The following is a 1,901-nucleotide window of genomic DNA, read 5'->3' on the forward strand; positions in this document are numbered from 1 at the left end:
TTTCACCAAGGGGGGTATGTGTTGTCGCACAGAGTCTTTCCTTTCCAAACGACGCGTTTGTGCGGACCGACTGCGCTCAATGTGAGCGCGGCGGCACTGGGCCCAGCGATATGACGGAATTCAAAGCACAAGAAGGCACGAAGAAATACATGTATGAAAGCTCGAAAACTTACGATCTTGCTGGTGCATACAGCAAGTCAATTGTGAAGAACACTATTTGGTCGTCGGAGGCTATGAATTAGGCTACTGCTGGCTTGAGCTCAGTGCATAATCGCTGTTGGTGTCTATGTTGGTGTCACCGCTAGTCTGTTGCGCAATTTCAATGGGATGGTTAAAATGACAGGCTCTCTTGGTTGAATAGATATGAGACTCTTCCGTGTCTCACTTTGTATCTTTCTCGTGAGGCGCAACGTTGATGCCGTCCCTGCAACGTATACTGGATTTGGCGGTCTCAATGGTGAAGTGAGGTTCACCGTTGATTACGAAAATGACTCGGATTCTAATCTAGAGATCCAATATGAATGCGATGGGAAGGGGGGGTATTTCAAACTACATACGTTTGTAGAAGTTTTTAAAACACCTCTGGAGGGCAAAAAGCAGGACGCGAACTCAGTGTTCGACGTTAATAAGAAGCGTCACACAACAAAGCTGTATGGAAAGAGCCGGGGCATGTCCGTCGACCATCTTAGGGGGAATCTCAGACCGAACACGGCATCAACGTCAGTAGATGGAATGAGTACGGTCGAGCCTTATGCTAGTGAAGCCGGTGCGAGTACTGATTCACTTCCCAACGCTGAAGATGGCCAATTAAGTATCTATGACCGGAGACCTGACGGCGAGAATGACCAACAGAGCGATGAAGAGTTAGATACAGTGCCCAGCTTCATACTCCCTCGCAGTATTTCTGAAGATGAAATTAGGACGAAGTTTGCCGAAGCGTGCGGAGAGCAATTCGGGGAGTTTGATGACGAGGCACAGCTTCTGGGGGCCGAAGAAATAACGGATAGTCTGTTTTTCATGACTTTCCTCGGTAGAAGCGTTTCCCTCGCAAGAGGTGAGTTGGTGGATCGATTTTGGCCACTTTCTTCGTACAAAACACTGACGTGGCTCTTTCACTGAGTGAATCTAGGGGGAAGCCCGCGTCATTGCGAGTTCCGTATGCTATCATAGAATAAACAAGTCCGGTGGAGAAGCGTTTGAGCTCCCTATCCTGCAGCATGAATTTTCTATCTTCAGAAGTAGAGCTACTTGAGGTATATGGTATTTGCAAGAACAGGCTTATCGCGCTGCAGCTGTCTGTACATTCCTCGCAAAAACTTCATTTTTCGACGAATTGCCTGGTCGCATTTTGATGGTGAAAATTATCTGTGGTATCACTGGTGATCATAGCGACATACCGTTGCCGTGTGTCAGGTCAAGCACCGCTCCCAGTAGGGGATTTTCATCTGGAAGGGAATGAAAATGTCACATTCCGAAGCATGGACGGGGCGAATATAGCAATGAAGGTCGAAGGCGAGGGCGGTAGAGAAATTGTAGTCCCACTAAGACCGGAAAGTAACAATAACAAGAATGATCGGCTTATTAACGTCATGGCAAAAGATGTTGTCGTGAGGACATCATCTATCTTCTCCGAAACTTGGTGGTCATTTCTGGAGAATTATGGGAGACTTTCCAATGGAAGGAAACCCTTAGATGGACAGAGCTTCCTGAAATTCTTTTGGAACGAGGAAGATGGGACTTGGTCTACGATGGTTGATGGAGAAGAAAAACGCTTGATCAGGCTCCCTTTTAAATTGTCAGAATCGCGTGGCAGGTAGAGTGAGTCAAGTTGAGGATCACCTACAGGTATGCCCCGGATTAGTAATCAGATCTACAGAAAGAGAAGAAGAATAATCATTCTC

The 1,901-nt window shown here is 46.9% G+C and overlaps 1 protein-coding gene across 1 annotated transcript in view; it reads left to right on the forward strand.

The window, feature by feature from the left end:
• Window positions 1–1,868: 1,868 nt before the first annotated feature.
• The window catches only part of Pmar_PMAR016754 (hypothetical protein), a gene marked incomplete at both ends in the record, with an annotated part of 726 nt that continues 693 nt past the window's right edge, over window positions 1,869–1,901 (forward strand). The window contains one exon of the mRNA XM_002769923.1: window positions 1,869–1,901. This exon is cut by the window's right edge and continues 4 nt beyond it. Coding sequence (XP_002769969.1) covers window positions 1,869–1,901 — 33 coding nt within the window.

Source organism: Perkinsus marinus (assembly GCF_000006405.1).
Source record: "Perkinsus marinus ATCC 50983 genomic scaffold scf_1104296964394, whole genome shotgun sequence".
Classification (NCBI taxonomy): domain Eukaryota; phylum Perkinsozoa; order Perkinsida; family Perkinsidae; genus Perkinsus; species Perkinsus marinus.